At 44.3% G+C, this 18,505-nt stretch overlaps 1 protein-coding gene across 1 annotated transcript in view; it reads left to right on the top strand.

Moving 5' to 3' along the window:
- The window catches only part of LOC139580503 (calpain-2 catalytic subunit-like), a 39,350-nt gene extending 20,913 nt beyond the window's left edge, over positions 1 to 18,437 (top strand). The window contains exons 7-20 of the mRNA XM_071409259.1: positions 449 to 534; positions 5,723 to 5,791; positions 6,137 to 6,297; positions 9,547 to 9,716; positions 10,572 to 10,795; positions 10,931 to 10,967; positions 11,318 to 11,383; positions 11,690 to 11,747; positions 13,694 to 13,758; positions 15,192 to 15,260; positions 15,869 to 15,947; positions 17,196 to 17,312; positions 17,790 to 17,848; positions 17,932 to 18,437. Of these exons, the coding sequence (XP_071265360.1) occupies positions 449 to 534; positions 5,723 to 5,791; positions 6,137 to 6,297; positions 9,547 to 9,716; positions 10,572 to 10,795; positions 10,931 to 10,967; positions 11,318 to 11,383; positions 11,690 to 11,747; positions 13,694 to 13,758; positions 15,192 to 15,260; positions 15,869 to 15,947; positions 17,196 to 17,312; positions 17,790 to 17,848; positions 17,932 to 17,955 (1,284 nt within the window). The 3' untranslated portion in view covers positions 17,956 to 18,437. The remainder of the gene's footprint in view (positions 1 to 448; positions 535 to 5,722; positions 5,792 to 6,136; positions 6,298 to 9,546; positions 9,717 to 10,571; positions 10,796 to 10,930; positions 10,968 to 11,317; positions 11,384 to 11,689; positions 11,748 to 13,693; positions 13,759 to 15,191; positions 15,261 to 15,868; positions 15,948 to 17,195; positions 17,313 to 17,789; positions 17,849 to 17,931) is intronic.
- The last annotated feature ends 68 nt before the right edge of the window (positions 18,438 to 18,505 follow it).

The following is an 18,505-nucleotide window of genomic DNA, read 5'->3' on the forward strand; positions in this document are numbered from 1 at the left end:
GGCCAACTCCCTATGGCCAACCCCCTATGGCCAACCCCCTATGGCCAACCCCCTATGGCCAACCCCCTATAGCCAACCCCCTATGGCCAACCCCCTATGGCCAACTCCTATAGCCAACTCCCTATGGCCAACCCCCTATGGCCAACCCCCTATGGCCAACCCCCTATAGCCAACCCCCTATGGCCAACCCCCTATGGCCAACTCCTATAGCCAACTCCCTATGGCCAACCCCCTATGGCCAACCCCCTATGGCCAACCCCATATGTCCAACCCCCTATGGCCAACCCCTAATGGACAACCCCCTATGTCCAACCCCTATGGACAATGGCCATATGAGTTGGCTATAGAGCAGGAACAGATCTTGGACCAGTCTAACCCTCGTAGTGTATGAGATCTGTCTGAACCCAAAGCAGGGTCTAACTACTGTATGATAACCTTACTAAACCAGGTGAACTACCGTGGCCGCAAGGAGAAGCTGGTCAGAGTGCGTAACCCCTGGGGAACAGTGGAGTGGACTGGGGCCTGGAGTGACAAGTAAGAAATGATACGCATCGGCCCCCTGAATGATACGTATCGATCCCCTGAATGATACGCATCGGTCCCCTGAATGATACGCATCGGTCCCCTGAATGATACGCATCGGTCCCCTGAATGATACACATCGGTCCCCTGAATGATACGCATCGGTCCCCGAATGATACGTATCGGTCCCCTGAATGATACGCATCGGTCCCTGAATGATACGCATCGGCCCCCTGAATGATACGCATCGGCCCCCTGAATGATACGTATCGGTCCCCGAATGATACGCATCGGCCCCCTGAATGATACGCATCGGTCCCGGAATGATACGCATCGGTCCCCGAATGATACGCATCGGTCCCCTGAATGATACACATCGGTCCCCTGAATGATACGCATCGGTCCCCTGAATGATACACATCGGTCCCCTGAATGATACACATCGGTCCCCTGAATGATACGCATCGGTCCCCGAATGATACGTATCGGTCCCCTGAATGATACGCATCGGTCCCTGAATGATACGCATCGGCCCCCTGAATGATACGCATCGGTCCCCTGAATGATACGTATCGGTCCCCGAATGATACGCATCGGCCCCCTGAATGATACGCATCGGTCCCCGAATGATACGTATCGGTCCCCTGAATGATACGCATCGGCCCCCTGAATGATACGTATCGATCCCCTGAATGATACGTATCGATCCCCTGAATGATACGCATCGGTCCCCTGAATGATACCCATCGGCCCCCTGAATGATACGTATCGGTCCCCTGAATGATGCACATCGGTCCCCGAATGATACGCATCGGTCCCCTGAATGATACGCATCGGCCCCCTGAATGATACGCATCGGTCCCCTGAATGATACGCATCGGCCCCCTGAATGATACGCATCGGTCCCCTGAATGATACGCATCGGCCCCCTGAATGATGCACATCGGTCCCCGAATGATACGTATCGGTCCCCTGAATGATACGCATCGGTCCCCTGAATGATACGCATCGGTCCCCTGAATGATACGCATCGGCCCCTGAATGATACGCATCGGATTTTGAGATGGGGGGGGGGGGGGTGAAAACCATTAGATTTTGAGATGGGGGGGGTGAAAACCATTAGATTTTGAGATGGGGGGGGGGGTGAAAACCATTAGATTTTGAGATGGGGGGGGGTGAAAACCATTAGATTTTGAGATGGGGGGGGGGGTGAAAACCATTAGATTTTGAGATGGGGGGGGGGTGAAAACCATTAGATTTTGAGATAGGGGGGGGGTGAAAACCATTAGATTTTTAGATGGGGGGGGGTGAAAACCATTAGATTTTGAGATGGGGGGGGGGGGGTGAAAACCATTAGATTTTGAGATGGGGGGGGTGAAAACCATTAGATTTTTAGATGGGGGGGGGGTGAAAACCATTAGATTTTGAGATGGGGGGGGGGGTGAAAACCATTAGATTTTGAGATGGGGGGGGGGGGTGAAAACCATTAGATTTTGAGATGGGGGGGGGGGTGAAAACCATTAGATTTTGAGATGGGGGGGGTGAAAACCATTAGATTTTGAGATGGGGGGGTGGGTGAAAACCATTAGATTTTGAGATGGGGGGGGGGGTGAAAACCATTAGATTTTTAGATGGGGGGGGGGGGGTGAAAACCATTAGATTTTGAGATGGTGGGGGGGTGAAAACCATTAGATTTTGAGATGGGGGGGGGGGGGTGAAAACCATTAGATTTTGAGATGGGGGGGGGGTGAAAACCATTAGATTTTGAGATGGGGTGGGTGGGTGAAAACCATTAGATTTTGAGATGGGGGGGGTGGGTGAAAACCATTAGATTTTGAGATGGGGGGGGGTGAAAACCATTAGATTTTGAGATGGGGGGGGGGTGAAAACCATTAGATTTTGAGATGGGGGGGGGGTGAAAACCATTAGATTTTGAGATGGGGGGGGGGGGGTGAAAACCATTAGATTTTGAGATGGGGGGGGGGGGTGAAAACCATTAGATTTTGAGATGGGGGGGGGGGTGAAAACCATTAGATTTTGAGATGGGGGGGGGTGAAAACCATTAGATTTTGAGATGGGGGGGGGGGTGAAAACCATTAGATTTTGAGATGGGGGGGAGGGTGAAAACCATTAGATTTTGAGATGGGGGGGGGGGGTGAAAACCATTAGATTTTGAGATGGGGGGGGGTGAAAACCATTAGATTTTGAGATGGGGGGGGGGTGAAAACCATTAGATTTTGAGATGGGGGGGGGGTGAAAACCATTAGATTTTGAGATGGGGGGGGGGTGAAAACCATTAGATTTTGAGATGGGGGGGGGGTGAAAACCATTAGATTTTGAGATGGGGGGGGTGAAAACCATTAGATTTTGAGATGGGGGGGGGTGAAAACCATTAGATTTTGAGATGGGGGGGTGGGTGAAAACCATTAGATTTTGAGATGGGGGGGTGGGTGAAAACCATTAGATTTTGAGATGGGGGGGGGGTGAAAACCATTAGATTTTGAGATGGGGGGGGTGGGTGAAAACCATTAGATTTTGAGATGGGGGGGGGGTGAAAACCATTAGATTTTGAGATGGGGGGGTGGGTGAAAACCATTAGATTTTGAGATGGGGGGGTGGGTGAAAACCATTAGATTTTGAGATGGGGGGGTGGGTGAAAACCATTAGATTTTGAGATGGGGGGGTGAAAACCATTAGATTTTGAGATGGGGGGGTGAAAACCATTAGATTTTGAGATGGGGGGGGGGTGAAAACCATTAGATTTTGAGATGGGGGGGGGGGTGAAAACCATTAGATTTTGAGATGGGGGGGGGGTGAAAACCATTAGATTTTGAGATGGGGGGGGGGGTGAAAACCATTAGATTTTGAGATGGGGGGGGGGGGGGTGAAAACCATTAGATTTTGAGATGGGGGGGGGGGGGTGAAAACCATTAGATTTTGAGATGGGGGGGGGTGAAAACCATTAGATTTTGAGATGGGGGGGGGGGTGAAAACCATTAGATTTTGAGATGGGGGGGGGGTGAAAACCATTAGATTTTGAGATGGGGGGGGGTGAAAACCATTAGATTTTGAGATGGGGGGGGGGGTGAAAACCATTAGATTTTGAGATGGGGGGGGGGGTGAAAACCATTAGATTTTGAGATGGGGGGGGGTGAAAACCATTAGATTTTGAGATGGGGGGGGGGTGAAAACCATTAGATTTTGAGATGGGGGGGGGGGGTGAAAACCATTAGATTTTGAGATGGGGGGGGGGGTGAAAACCATTAGATTTTGAGATGGGGGGGGGGGTGAAAACCATTAGATTTTGAGATGGGGGAGGGGGTGAAAACCATTAGATTTTGAGATGGGGGGGGGTGAAAACCATTAGATTTTGAGATGGGGGGGGGTGAAAACCATTAGATTTTGAGATGGGGCGGGTGAAAACCATTAGATTTTGAGATGGGGGGGTGAAAACCGTTAGATTTTGAGATGGGGGGGTGAAAACCATTAGATTTTGAGATGGGGGGGTGAAAACCATTAGATTTTGAGATGGGGGGGGGGGGGGGTGAAAACCATTAGATTTTGAGATGGGGGGATGGGTGAAAACCATTAGATTTTGAGATGGGGGGGGGGTGAAAACCATTAGATTTTGAGATGGGTGGGGGGGGTTAAAACCATTAGATTTTGAGATGGGGGGGGGGGGTGAAAACCATTAGATTTTGAGATGGGTGGGGGGGGTGAAAACCATTAGATTTTGAGATGGGGGGGGGGTGAAAACCATTAGATTTTGAGATGGGGGGGGGGTGAAAACCATTAGATTTTGAGATGGGGGGGGGGTGAAAACCATTAGATTTTGAGATGGGGGGGGGGGTGAAAACCATTAGATTTTGAGATGGGGGGGGTGGGTGAAAACCATTAGATTTTGAGATGGGGGGGTGAAAACCATTAGATTTTGAGATGGGGGGGAGAAAACCATTAGATTTTGAGATGGGGGGGGGGGGTGAAAACCATTAGATTTTGAGATGGGGGGGTGAAAACCATTAGATTTTGAGATGGGGGGGAGAAAACCATTAGATTTTGAGATGGGGGGGTGAAAACCATTAGATTCTGAGATGGGGGGGGGGGGGTGAAATCCAAAGTTGTGCTATATATTCATTGGCTATGTCATGGCTAATTTGTAAATGATACTTATTGATACTGTTGGGGTTCGTTCCTTGTCAGTCATTGGCTCATTGGTGAAATTAGCATTCAGACAATATCTTTTAAATAAATCAATCATTCATTTATTAATGCAATTGCAGACAGAAGTTGACAACAGGAACACAGCTCGCATGTTTCCCAGTAAGTTCTTCACCCCACCTCAGGGCCCAGCTGATTATATACATGCGATCACTCCCTAGTGGTATTGATCACCTACGTCAATGTATGTGTGTATCAATAAACTGAGGTTACCTTATAAGGCAACCCGGTACAGTAGCTTCTCTGTATTTCTTAGAATTGTCCACTTTCTCACAAGATCAACATGTCAAAACCAGACAGTGGTTACTTCTCTTTATCTCGTTTCGGTCTGACTCAGACCCGGCCTGCAAGCACACTCTCACAACAGTCAGGGATTAACCACACAGAATAATATAGATGGCTTGTGCAACGTATAGTGGCAGTGTTTTTAGACACATAACAACAGTATCTTATTATAAGGCCTTCAGCAAAACATATGAATTTTAAGATCCCCTTAATCAATAATGAGGAGGGTCTTTGGGACCCCCCCCTACAATATATTACTAGCTCACAATCTGAATCTGCGAAAATGGCAAGTTAATTAGTGGTTGATGAGGATTTCAGAACCAAAGTGTGGGGGGGGGACGACAAAAAACACAGGCTATCGTCTTGAAAAGGAAAGATGCACATCCCTAATTGACCCCCCCCCCCCAGACCTTGATGCTTTCCAGTTTACACTCAACTTGGTCCAACATGAATCTAGTAAATCTTTCTCAGATCATTTAACTTGAGTGTAACAGGACTGTTGTTCTTCTCTTTCTCCAGCTCCTCTGAGTGGAACAGGACTGTGGTTCTTCTCTTTCTCCAGCTCCTCTGAGTGGAACAGAACTGTGGTTCTTCTCTTTCTCCAGCTCCTCTGAGTGTAACAGGACTGTGGTTCTTCTCTTTCTCCAGCTCCTCTGAGTGTAACAGGACTGTGGTTCTTCTCTCTCTCTTTCTCCAGCTCCTCTGAGTGGAACAGCGTGGATGTTTCAGAGCGGGACAACGTGAAGGCAGACGATGGAGAGTTCTGGTAACTTCATCAATCAATACAGAACTCAAAGGACCAGTTTCCCGGGACCTAGATTTAACCTAGTCCTTGAGTAAAAATAACTTTCAATAGAGAATCTCCGCTTTTTTGGTCCAAGACTTTATCTGGGTCCAGGAAGCCAGGCCATAATGTCTTATCATTACATCCTCAGTGTCTGTTCAGTGTCTGTTATATCTCCCTTATAGTCACTGAAGCAATAGACGTTGTGTGCTCATTATCCTCAGTGTCTGTTTGGTTTTAGTGGTTTTTATCTGTACTGCTTTGCGATCTTTTTTTTTTTTTACAGGATATATTTCACAGACTTGGTGTTTCTTCATGTCTATACAGGATGTCCTTCTCTGACTTCACGAGGCACTACCATCGTCTGGAGCTCTGCACTCTGACCCCTGACACCCTGACCACTGATGACGTTAAACACTGGAGCGTGTCGAACTACGATGGTTCCTGGAGGAAAGGATCGACAGCTGGAGGATGCAGGAACAATCCCTGTAAGTCTAACTGCCGTATGCAGGAACAATCCCTGTAAGTCTAACTGCAGTATGCAGGAACAATCCCTGTAAGTCTAACTGCAGTATGCAGGAACAATCCCTGTAAGTCTAACTGCAGTATGCAGGAACAATCCCTGTAAGTCTAACTGCCGTATGCAGGAACAATCCCTGTAAGTCTAACTGCAGTATGCAGGAACAATCCCTGTAAGTCTAACTGTAGTATGCAGGAACAATCCCTGTAAGTCTAAGTCTAACTGCAGTATGCAGGAACAATCCCTGTAAGTCTAACTGCAGTATGCAGGAACAATCCCTGTAAGTCTAACTGCAGTATGCAGGAACAATCCCTGTAAGTCTAACTGCAGTATGCAGGAACAATCCCTGTAAGTCTAACTGCAGTATGCAGGAACAATCCCTGTAAGTCTAACTGCAGTATGCAGGAACAATCCCTGTAAGTCTAACTGCAGTATGCAGGAACAATCCCTGTAAGTCTAACTGCACTATGCAGGAACAATCCCTGTAAGTCTAACTGCACTATGCAGGAACAATCCCTGTAAGTCTAACTGCAGTATGCATGAACAATCCCTGTAAGTCTAACTGCAGTATGCAGGAACAATCCCTGTAAGTCTAACTGCAGTATGCAGGAACAATCCCTGTAAGTCTAACTGCAGTATGCAGGAACAATCCCTGTAAGTCTAACTGCAGTATGCAGGAACAATCCCTGTAAGTCTAACTGCAGTATGCAGGAACAATCCCTGTAAGTCTAACTTCAGTATGCAGGAACAATCCCTGTAAGTCTAACTGCAGTATGCAGGAACAATCCCTGTAAGTCTAACTGCAGTATGCAGGAACAATCCCTGTAAGTCTAACTGCAGTATGCAGGAACAATCCCTGTAAGTCTAACTGCAGTATGCAGGAACAATCCCTGTAAGTCTAACTGCAGTATGCAGGAACAATCCCTGTAAGTCTAACTGCAGTATGCAGGAACAATCCCTGTAAGTCTTACTGTAGTATGCAGGAACAATCCCTGTAAGTCTAACTGCAGTATGCAGGAACAATCCCTGTAAGTCTAACTGCAGTATGCAGGAACAATCCCTGTAAGTCTAACTGCAGTATGCAGGAACAATCCCTGTAAGTCTAACTTCAGTATGCAGGAACAATCCCTGTAAGTCTAACTTCAGTATGCAGGAACAATCCCTGTAAGTCTAACTTCAGTATGCAGGAACAATCCCTGTAAGTCTAACTGCAGTATGCAGGAACAATCCCTGTAAGTCTAACTGCAGTATGCAGGAACAATCCCTGTAAGTCTAACTGCAGTATGCAGGAACAATCCCTGTAAGTCTAACTGCAGTATGCAGGAACAATCCCTGTAAGTCTAACTGCAGTATGCAGGAACAATCCCTGTAAGTCTAACTGCAGTATGCAGGAACAATAGTTAGGTATGTGCACCAGTATTCTTCTGTGAGATCAGATGACCTAGACCCTGAAACACCTTGTCTTCTCTAGATGACCTAGACCCTGAAACACCTTGTCTTCTCTAGATGACCTAGACCCTGAAACACCTTGTCTTCTCTAGATGACCTAGACCCTGAAACACCTTGTCTTCTCTAGGATGACCTAGACCCTGAGACACCTTGTCTTCTCTAGATGACCTAGACCCTGAAACACCTTGTCTTCTCTAGATGACCTAGACCCTGAAACACCTTGTCTTCTCTGGGATGACCTAGACCCTGAAACACCTTGTCTTCTCTGGGAAGACCTAGACCCTGAAACACCTTGTCTTCTCTAGATGACCTAGACCCTGAAACACCTTGTCTTCTCTGGGATGACCTAGACCCTGAAACACCTTGTCTTCTCTGGGATGACCTAGACCCTGAAACACCTTGTCTTCTCTAGGATGACCTAGACCCTGAAACACCTTGTCTTCTCTGGGATGACCTAGACCCTGAAACACCTTGTCTTCTCTAGATGACCTAGACCCTGAAACACCTTGTCTTCTCTAGATGACCTAGACCCTGAAACACCTTGTCTTCTCTAGATGACCTAGACCCTGAAACACCTTGTCTTCTCTAGATGACCTAGACCCTGAAACACCTTGTCTTCTCTGGGATGACCTAGACCCTGAAACACCTTGTCTTCTCTAGATGACCTAGAAACTGAAACACCTTGTCTTCTCTGGGATGACCTCGACCCTGAAACACCTTGTCTTCTCTAGGATGACCTAGACCCTGAAACACCTTGTCTTCTCTAGATGACCTAGACCCTGAAACACCTTGTCTTCTCTGGGATGACCTAGACCCTGAAACACCTTGTCTTCTCTGGGATGACCTAGACCCTGAAACACCTTGTCTTCTCTAGATGACCTAGACCCTGAAACACCTTGTCTTCTCTGGGATGACCTAGACCCTGAAACACCTTGTCTTCTCTGGGATGACCTAGACCCTGAAACACCTTGTCTTCTCTAGGATGACCTAGACCCTGAAACACCTTGTCTTCTCTAGGATGACCTAGACCCTGAAACACCTTGTCTTCTCTGGGATGACCTAGACCCTGAAACACCTTGTCTTCTCTAGAAGACCTAGACCCTGAAACACCTTGTCTTCTCTAGACGACCTAGACCCTGAAACACCTTGTCTTCTCTAGACGACCTAGACCCTGAAACACCTTGTCTTCTCTAGATGACCTAGACCCTGAAACACCTTGTCTTCTCTAGGATGACCTAGACCCTGAAACACCTTGTCTTCTCTAGGATGACCTAGACCATGAAACACCTTGTCTTCTCTAGGATGACCTAGACCATGAAACACCTTGTCTTCTCTAGGATGACCTAGACCCTGAAACACCTTGTCTTCTCTGGGATGACCTAGACCCTGAAACACCTTGTCTTCTCTAGGATGACCTAGACCCTGAAACACCTTGTCTTCTGTAGATGACCTAGACCCTGAAACACCTTGTCTTCTCTAGATGACCTAGACCCTGAAACACCTTGTCTTCTCTAGATGACCTAGACCCTGAAACACCTTGTCTTCTCTAGACGACCTAGACCCTGAAACACCTTGTCTTCTCTGGGTCAGTGGTATTGATGGTGCCTCTTCGAGTTACATTAATGTGTAGAGAGTTGTCAGTTTGTTCCCAGGTTGGGATCGAATTTCCACTCTGTTACGTGATAGCACCAGCCGTTAGCATGTTGTGTGGAATTCTGCTCTGTCTCATTCCCTCACCTTTGACCTTTGTCAATCCGGTTCCCTACAGACACGTTCTGGATGAATCCCCAGTTCAAGATCAAGCTGGAGGAAGAGGATGACGACCCGGGGGATGATGAGGTGGGCTGTAGCTTCGTGGTGGGACTCATCCAGAAGAACAGAAGGCGGATGAGAAAAGCAGGAGAGGACATGCACACCATCGGATTCGCCATCTATGAGGTGGGGCTCGAAAGATATGATGATGTTTGTATCCATTAGGAAATTCATTCTGTGTCGTATGTATCAGATATACTCTCCCAGTATATCTACAACTTTATACAAATACACTCTCCTAGTATATCTACAACTGTATCCAAATATACTCTCCCAGTATATCTACAACTTTATCCAAATATACTCTCCTAGTATATCTACAACATTATCCAAATATACTCTCCCAGTATATCTACAACTTTATCCAAATATACTCTCCTAGTATATCTACAACTTCATACAAATATACAAATACACTCTCCTAGTATATCTAGAACTGTGTCCAAATACACTCTCCTAGTATATCTAGAACTGTATCCAAATATACTCTCCTAGTATATCTACAACTGTATCCAAATACACTCTCCTAGTATATCTACAACTGTGTCCAAATATCCAAATATACTCTCCTAGTATATCTACAACTGTATCCAAATATACTCTCCTAGTATATCTACAACTGTATCCAAATATACTCTCCTAGTATATCTACAACTTCATACAAATATACAAATATACTCTCCTAGTATATCTACAACTGTATCCAAATATACTCTCCTAGTATATCTACAACTTCATACAAATATACTCTCCCAGTATATCTACAACTTTACAAATATACTCTCCTAGTATATCTACAACTTCATACAAATATACAAATATACTCTCCTAGTATATCTACAACTGTATCCATATATTGTTTTGTGTAGTTGTTGGTTTAGTTTTCTGTCTGTTTGGTGCATTGCGTTAGAACAGTAACAAGGCGTTTGTAATTCATATGTGATTCTGATCCGCTTGTGTCTCCTTGCTCTCTGATCCCAGGTGCCAGAACAGTTCCACGGCCAGAGGGAGGTCCACCTGGATAAGAACTACTTCCTGTCTCACGCCCAGACGGCCCGTTCTGAGACCTTCGTCAACCTGAGAGAGGTCAGCACCCGCTTTAAACTGCCCCCAGGAGAATACCTCATCGTCCCCTCCACCTTCGAGGCCAACCTGAACGGGGACTTCTGCCTTCGAGTGTTCTCCGAGAAACAGGCCGAGACACTGTAAGTGTGTGTGTGTGTGTGTGTGTGTGTGTGTGGATTCTCTAGGTTTGATAATATCAGGGCTAATCAAAGATAAATGTGATTATTTTTGTAATAAAAAATGTTTATTTTTTAAATTATTTTTATTTTTGTAAGGCCCTGTGACGATCCGGTTAAGGCAGAACTAGAGGATGTAAGAAACAATTCTACTCTACTCTACACTACTCTACACTACTCTACTCTACACTACTCTACTCTACTCTACACTACTCTACTCTACACTACTCTACTCTACACTACTCTACTCTACTCTACACTCTACTCTACACTACTCTACTCTACACTACTCTACTCTACTCTACACTACACTACACTACTCTACTCTACACTACTCTACACTACTCTACTCTACACTACTCTACTCTACACTACTCTACTATACTCTACTCTACACTACTCTACTCTACTCTACTCTACTCTACTCTACTCTACTCTGTCTTCTCTCGCTGTCCAATGTGACTTATCATGGCGGTATCTCTGTAGGACACAGTACCGGAGGGGGAAGTTGATGCTGGCTTCAGGGGCCTGTTCACTAAGCTAGCTGGAGATGTGAGTATTATCACCCACCATTACTGTTATAAACTGGTTACCAACATAACTAGAGCAGTAGAAATACATGTTTAGTCATACCCGTGTTATACGGTCTGATATACCACGCCTGGCAGCCAATCAGCATTCAGGGCTTGAACCACCCAGTTTATAGTATCACATTTTGTATAATATATATATATATATATATATATATATATATAAATATGACACAGACCAAAAAATATATATAATATTTAATGAAGTTATTGACTGGGGAAAATGTACCTTTTCATAGTTTAACTACTTTTTTGTCTATGTAAACAGGATATGGAGATTTCAGCATCTGAGCTCAGGAGTATATTCAACAAAATCGTTGCTAAGCGTGAGTCAAATACTTTCTGCTTTCTTTCCAGTCATGATTTCTATTTGTACTGAATACTACACTGAATACTACACTGAATACTACACTGAATACTACACCGGATACTACACTGAATACTACACTGAATACTACACTGAATACTACACTGAATACTACACTGAATACTACACTGAATACTACACTGGATACTACACTGGATACTACACCGAATACTACACCGAATATTACACCGAACACTACACTGGATACTACACCGAATACTACACCGAATACTACACCGAACACTACACTGGATACTACACCGAATACTACACTGAATACTACACTGAATACTACACTGAATACTACGATGAACTAAAATATTAACGCAACATGTAAAGTGTTGGTCTCATGTTTCATGAGCTGAAATAAAAGATCCCAGAAATGTTCCTTATGCACAAAAAAAGTTTATTTATCAAAAATGTTGTGCACAGATTTGTTTACATCCCTGTTAGTGAGCATTTCTCCTTTGCCTGGATAACCGTCTCAGGGAAGCTCGTCTGCATGCTCGTCATCCTCACCGGGGTCTTGACCTGACTGCAGTTCAGCGTCGTAACCGACTTCAGTGGGAAAATGCTCACCTTCGATGGCCAATGACACACTGGAGTAGTGTGTTCTCCACGGACTAATCCCGGTTTCAACTTGTTCCCGGGCAAATGGCAGACAGCGTGTATGGCGTTGTGTAGGCGAGCGGTTTGTTGATTTCAACGTTGTGAACAGAGTGCCCCATGGTGGTGGTGGGGTTATGGTATGGGAAGGCATAAGCTACTGACAACGAACACAATTGCATTTTCATCTACGGCAATTTGAATGCACAGAGATACCGTGACGAGACACCGTGAGGCCCATTGTCGTGCCATTCAGCCACCCCCATCACCTCATGTTTCAGCATAATAATGCACAGCCCCATGTTGCAAGGATCTGTACACAATTCCTGGAAGCTGAAAATGTCCCAGTTCTTCCATGGCCTGCATACTCACCAGACATGTCACCCATTAAGCATGTTTGGGATGCTCTGGATCAACGTGTACGACAGTATGTTCCAGTTCCCGCCAATATCCAGCAACTTCACACAGCCATTGAAGAGGAGTGGGACAACATTCAACAGGCCACAATCAACAGCCTTGATTAACTCCATGTGAAGGAGATGTGTCACGCTGCATGAGGCAAATGGTGGTCACATCAGATACTGACTGGTTTTCTGATCCACGCCCCTACCTTTTATTTAAGGTATCTGTGACCAACAGATTCATATCTGTATCTGTATTCCCAGTCATGTGAAATCCATAGATTAGGGTCTAGTTAATTCATTTCAATTGACTGATTTCCTCACATGAACAGTAACTCAGTAAAGATTTTGAAATTGTTGCGTTGATCTTTTTTGTTCATTGTATATGGAGCATGTTTAATGCAGAAGTCCTTACTCTGTCCTTACTCTGTCCGTACTCTGTCCTTACTCTGTCCTTACTCTGTCCTTACTCTGTCCTTACTCTGTCCGTACTCTGTCCGTACTCTGTCCTTACTCTGTCCGTACTCTGACCTTACTCTGTCCTTACTCTGTCCTTACTCTGTCCTTACTCTGTCCTTACTCTGTCCGTACTCTGCCCTTACTCTGTCCTTACTCTGTCCGTACTCTGTCCGTACTCTGTCCTTACTCTGTCCTTACTCTGTCCTTACTCTGCCCTTACTCTGCCCTTACTCTGTCCGTACGCTGTCCGTACGCTGTCCGTACGCTGTCCCTACTCTGTCCGTACTCTGTCCTTACTCTGTCCGTACGCTGTCCGTACGCTGTCCTTACTCTGCCCTTACTCTGCCCTTACTCTGTCCGTACTCTGTCCGTACTCTGCCCTTACTCTGCCCTTACTCTGCCCTTACTCTGTCCTAACTCAGTGATGTGTCCTCTACAGGAACTGACATAAAGACGGACGGCTTCAGCCTGGACACAGCCAGAATCATGGTCAACCTCATGGACGTATCCTTTACATGCCTTTATTGCTCCCATACACAACAACTACTATATACTGTTACTATATACTGTTACTATATACTGTTACTACATACTGTTACTACATACTGTTACTATATAATGTTACTATATACTGTTACTATATACTGTTACTACATACTGTTACTACATACTGTTACTATATACCGTTACTATATACTGTTACTATATACTGTTACTACATACTGTTATTACATACTGTTACTATATACTGTTACTACATACTGTTACTATATACTGTTACTATATACTGTTACTACATACTGTTATTACTACATACTGTTACTACATACTGTTACTACATACTGTTACTACATACTGTTACTACATACTGTTACTACATACTGTTACTACATACTGTTATTACATACTGTTATTACATACTGTTATTACTACATAATGTTACTACATACTGTTACTACATACTGTTATTACATACTGTTACTACATACTGTTACTACATACTGTTACTACATACTGTTACTACATACTGTTGTTACATACTGTTGTTACATACTGTTGTTACATACTGTTGTTACATACTGTTGTTACATACTGTTGTTACATACTGTTGTTACATACTGTTACTACATACTGTTATTACATACTGTTGTTACATACTGTTGTTACATAATGTTACTACATACTGTTACTACATACTGTTGTTACATAATGTTACTACATACTGTTACTACATACTGTTACTACATACTGTTATTACATACTGTTATTACATACTGTTGTTACATAATGTTACTACATACTGTTACTACATACTGTTACTACATACTGTTATTACATACTGTTATTACATACTGTTGTTACATAATGTTACTACATACTGTTATTACATACTGTTATTACATACTGTTGTTACATAATGTTACTACATACTGTTATTACATACTGTTACTACATACTGTTATTACATACTGTTACTACATACTGTTGTTACATACTGTTGTTACATACTGTTGTTACATACTGTTGTTACATACTGTTGTTACATACTGTTACTACATACTGTTACTACATACTGTTGTTACATACTGTTGTTACATACTGTTACTACATACTGTTACTATATACTGTTACCACATACTGTTACTACATACTGTTACTACATACTGTTGTTACATACTGTTGTTACATACTGTTACTATTATATACTGTTACTACATACTGTTATTGTTACATACTGTTATTGTTACATACTGTTATTACATACTGCGTCTCTGTACAGAGAGTGGTATTCTGACTTGACATCTGCACGCTGTGACATTAATAAGTTACCCATAAGTCTTGAGTTCTGAACTCTCATCTCAGTCTTTAGTTTTGAATATTGTAGTTTGTTGGGCGTGATGTGTCCAGACACTTGTTGAACCTTAACTGTTGAGCAGGACAGCGGTAACGGCAAACTGGGGCTGGGAGAATTTGCAACACTGTGGAAGAAGATTCAGAAATACCTGGTGAGGTTCTGGTGTTTGTGTTACTGCTGTGGTAGCTCTGGTCCAGGGTGTTACACAGGTTCAGCGTCAGCAAGCTGCGCGTAACGCCTTGGACCAGAGCTACTGCAATACTATCTCTGTTGTGTTAAGATTGGACAGCCTACAAGTGTTTACCGAGTGTAGTGTGTGTTTTACGCAGTACAATATCTTTTAACGTTTCCCCTCTCTCTCTCCCTCTCTCTTTCCCTCTCTCTCTCTCTCCCTCCCCTTCCTCTCCCTCGTTCCCCCTCTCTCCCTCCCTCTTTCCCTCTCTCCCTCTGTCCCTCCCTCCCTCTCTCCCTCCTTCGTTCCCTCCCTCTCCCTCTCTCCCTCCCCCCCCTCCCTCTCCCTCGTTCCCTCTTTCCCTCCCTCTTTCCCCCTCTCCCTCCCTCTTTCCCTCCCTCTTTCCCCCTCTCCCTCCCTCTTTCCCTCCCTCTTTCCCCCTCTCCCTCCCTATTTCCCCCTCTCCCTCCCTATTTCCCTCTTTCCCCCTCTCCCTCCCTCTTTCCCCCTCTCCCTCCCTCTTTCCCTCTTTCCCCCTCTCCCTCCCTATTTCCCTCTTTCCCCCTCTCCCTCCCTCCCTCCCCCAGTCCATCTATAAGAGCAATGACATGGATGGGTCTGGCTGTATGAGCACACCAGAGATGAGGATGGCCTTGAGCAAAGCAGGTTTGTGGACATGAAATAAACGGAATTTACACAAATGTATGGATATGGGTTCAATACTCAGGGATCACTAGTGTATGCACAGTATACTGTTAGCTTTTATCCAAAGTGACTAAGTGGCATACATTATACTGTATATTATATTATACACACTACCAGTCAAAAGTTTTAGAACACCTACTCATTCAAGGGATTTTCTTTATTTTTACTATTTTCTACATTGTAGAATAATAGTGAAGACATCAAAACTATGTAATAACACATATGGAATCATGTAGTAACCAAAAAAGTGTTAAACAAATCAAAATGTATTTTACATTTGAGTTTCTTCAAAGTAGCCACCCTTTGCCTTGACAGCTTTGCACACTCTTGGCATTCTCTCAACCAGCTTCATGAGGTAGTCACCTGGAATGCATTTCAATCAACAGGTGTTGCTTGTTAAAAGTTAATTTGTGGAATTTCTCTCCTTAATGAGTTTGAGCCAATCGGTTGTGTTGTGACAAGGTAGAGGTGGTATACAGAAGACAGTCCTATTTAGTAAAAGACCAAGTACATATTATAGCAAGAACAGCTCAAATAAGCAAAGAGAAATGACAGTCCATTACTTTAAGATATGAAGGTCAGTCAATCTGGAAAATGTAAAGAAATTTCAACGTTTCTTCAAGTTTCTGTTTTTAGGTTCTGATGATTTAGAATCTGTTTTTAGGTTCTGATGATGTAGAATCTGTTTTTAGGTTCTGATGATGTGGAATCTGTTTTTAGGTTCTGATGATGTAGAATCTGTTTTTAGGTTCTGATGATGTAGAATCTGTTTTTAGGTTCTGATGATGTAGAATCTGTTTTTAGGTTCTGATGATGTAGAATCTGTTTTTAGGTTCTGATGATGTAGAATCTGTTTTTAGGTTCTGATGATGTAGAATCTGTTTTTAGGTTCTGATGATGTAGAATCTGTTTTTAGGTTCTGATGATTTAGAATCTGTTTTTAGGTTCTGATGATGTAGAATCTGTTTTTAGGTTCTGATGATTTAGAATCTGTTTTTAGGTTCTGATGATGTAGAATCTGTTTTTAGGTTCTGATGATGTAGAATCTGTTTTTAGGTTCTGATGATGTAGAATCTGTTTTTAGGTTCTGATGATGTAGAATCTGTTTTTAGGTTCTGATGATTTAGAATCTGTTTTTAGGTTCTGATGATTTAGAATCTGTTTTTAGGTTCTGGTGGTTCTGATGATTTATAATCTGTCTTCCGCCAGGTTTCAGCCTGAACAACACTCTCCACCAGGTTTTGGCAGCTCGGTACGGAGAGGCCGACATGACCATTGACTTTGATAACTTCGTGGCTTGTGTCATGCGCCTGGAGATGATGTTCAGTAAGTACAACGTCTTAATGTCACGATCCTGAATTTGTGTTTCCGCCAAAACGGCAGCCCCGCCCCGGTACTTGTGTACCTATAAAGCCGAGTGATGGCCATGGAGTGTAACAGCAGTAAATATTACAGATTGTACATTTAATGTGAGGGTTAATTTGGATGTTTTGTGGAGAGAACCTGTCATATGAGGATGGGAAGGAAAAGCTTTGATGAGAGTATCTCCAGCCAGAAGAGGACTGGCCACCCCTCATAGCCTGGTTCCTCTCTAGGTTTCTTCCTAGGTTTTGGCCTTTCTAGGGAGTTTTTTTCCTAGCCACCGTGCTTCTACACCTGCATTGCTTGCTGTTTGGGGTTTTAGACTGGGTTTCTGTACAGCACTTTGAGATATCAGCTGATGTAAGAAGAGCTTTATAAATACATTTGATGAGAGTATCTGTTATAGATGGTTAACACCTCGTTCCTCTTTCAACCTCGCAGAAGTCTTCAAGAAGCTTGACATGGATGACACTGGATTCATTGAGTTGGATTTCTACCAGGTGAGAACTTTAAAATGTAGTTTGTAATCAACTCATTGTTTTTCTTCTTCTGTTCTAATATATTGATTGTTTTCTTTTTCCAGTGGGTGTCATTTTCCATGATCTAGAAGATGGCAGCACAAGACCGTTCTCCCAAAGACCGCTTTTCCAGACCGTTCTCCCAGACCGTTCTCCCAGACCGTTCTCTCAGACCGTTCTCTCAGACCGTTCTCTCAGACCGTTCTCCCAGACCGTTCTCCCAGACCGTTCTCTCAGACCGTTCTCCCAGACCGTTCTCTCAAAGACCGTTCTCCCAGACCGTTCTCCCAGACCGTTCTCTCAGACCGTTCTCTCAGACCGTTCTCCCAGACCGTTCTCCCAGACCGTTCTCCCAAAGACCGTTCTCCCAAAGACCGTTCTCCCAAAGACCGTTCTCCCAGACCGTTCTCTCAGACCGTTCTCCCAGACCGTTCTCCCAGACCGTTCTCCCAGACCGTTCTCCCAGACCGTTCTCCCAGACCGTTCTCTCAGACCGTTCTCTCAGACCGTTCTCTCAGACCGTTCTCCCAGACCGTTCTCCCAAAGACCGTTCTCCCAAAGACCGTTCTCCCAGACCGTTCTCCCAGACCGTTCTCTCAGACCGTTCTCTCAGACCGTTCTCTCAGACTGTTCTCTCAA

This window comes from Salvelinus alpinus, chromosome 7, assembly GCF_045679555.1.
Source record: "Salvelinus alpinus chromosome 7, SLU_Salpinus.1, whole genome shotgun sequence".
Taxonomy (NCBI): domain Eukaryota; kingdom Metazoa; phylum Chordata; class Actinopteri; order Salmoniformes; family Salmonidae; genus Salvelinus; species Salvelinus alpinus.